This window comes from Octopus bimaculoides, chromosome 10 (genome assembly GCF_001194135.2).
Source record: "Octopus bimaculoides isolate UCB-OBI-ISO-001 chromosome 10, ASM119413v2, whole genome shotgun sequence".
NCBI classification, from domain to species: Eukaryota; Metazoa; Mollusca; class Cephalopoda; order Octopoda; family Octopodidae; genus Octopus; species Octopus bimaculoides.
Window position 1 is genome coordinate 16,828,980 of NC_068990.1, and position 1,219 is coordinate 16,830,198.

General features: G+C 28.3%; 1 protein-coding gene across 1 annotated transcript in view; it reads right to left on the minus strand.

The window, feature by feature from the left end:
- Nucleotides 1–35: 35 nt before the first annotated feature.
- Nucleotides 36–1,219, minus strand: part of LOC106879883 (integrin alpha-8) — a 43,339-nt gene continuing 42,155 nt past the window's right edge. The window contains exon 26 of the mRNA XM_014929612.2: nucleotides 36–235. Within this exon, the coding sequence (XP_014785098.1) occupies nucleotides 170–235 (66 nt within the window). The 3' untranslated portion in view covers nucleotides 36–169. The remainder of the gene's footprint in view (nucleotides 236–1,219) is intronic.

The following is a 1,219-nucleotide window of genomic DNA, read 5'->3' on the forward strand; positions in this document are numbered from 1 at the left end:
TATATATATATATATATATATATATATATATGTAGAACATTTTTATATTCATTATCATTCATATAAACACACATATATGTATATATTTACAAACGCAGTAATAAATATATAATATATATATATGTATGTATAATACAGATGTTAATCCCCACAGATTCCTATTGGTTTCTCATTGACGTGTGTCTCCGTTCAGTTCTTGCATATCTTCTGGTTTCACTCTCTTAAAGAATCCACACTGAAATGAGAGAAAAACAGGTCTTTAGTATTTTAAAGACAAAGTTTTATAAATAAGAAAGTAAATTAAAGACAATTATTCAAATTTTTCTCCTCTTAATGATTACATCATTCAAGCAGAATTTCCTGTTTTTGTTAGAAAACTGTTCAACAAAGACACACTTGTTTGAGTGTGTGTACTTTGAGTGTGAGTGAAGTGAAGCATTCTAGATTGGATGAATGGTTAGAAGTTTGCTTCCCAAATGCTGATGTCCCACTCCACTTATGTGCTACTGCTTCTCTTTCTTCTACTTCTCATTCTCTTCCTTTTCCCTTTTATCATCCACTTTCTCCTATTATTATCACTTTGGATTTTCTCCACTATCTCCCATATTTTACTCTTAATTTTTACACATTGTTTCCTCCCTAAGCAATATACAGTGTTTGGTCATCACATAACATAAGAGTGTACCTTTACATGTAAGTCAAATGAAGTAACACTTCCAAAATATTGTGCAATATTTTAGAGGCAATCATTTTTATGCAATGATCCTCAGACAATTGTAATTAGTATTGAAGATTTGCTAAACTCACTCATTGCCATTTTATCTGGATTATATGTTTACTGGTTTACTTGCAAAAGATAATGAGGTGGAGGAAGAGATTCAGATTATATATATATATATATATATATATATATTACAAATTAAAAGGGTAAAGGATTATCAATTTATTAATTAATAAATCAATTAATAATTAATAATTTTTACCAAGCCCATCGGTATGAAAGCACCATTATTGGTGGAGAACTTATTCAAAAGTTCATATATTTATACATATAATTAAGGGATCAGCAAAATATTTGCTTCACCATATACCGAAGTTCAGAAAAATAGCAGCTACTATTTACTACTGGAATACAGTACTGATGAAGGAAATTGATTATTAATTGTTAATTATTAATCATATTAATCATATTAATCATATTAATCATAATCCTGGGTGT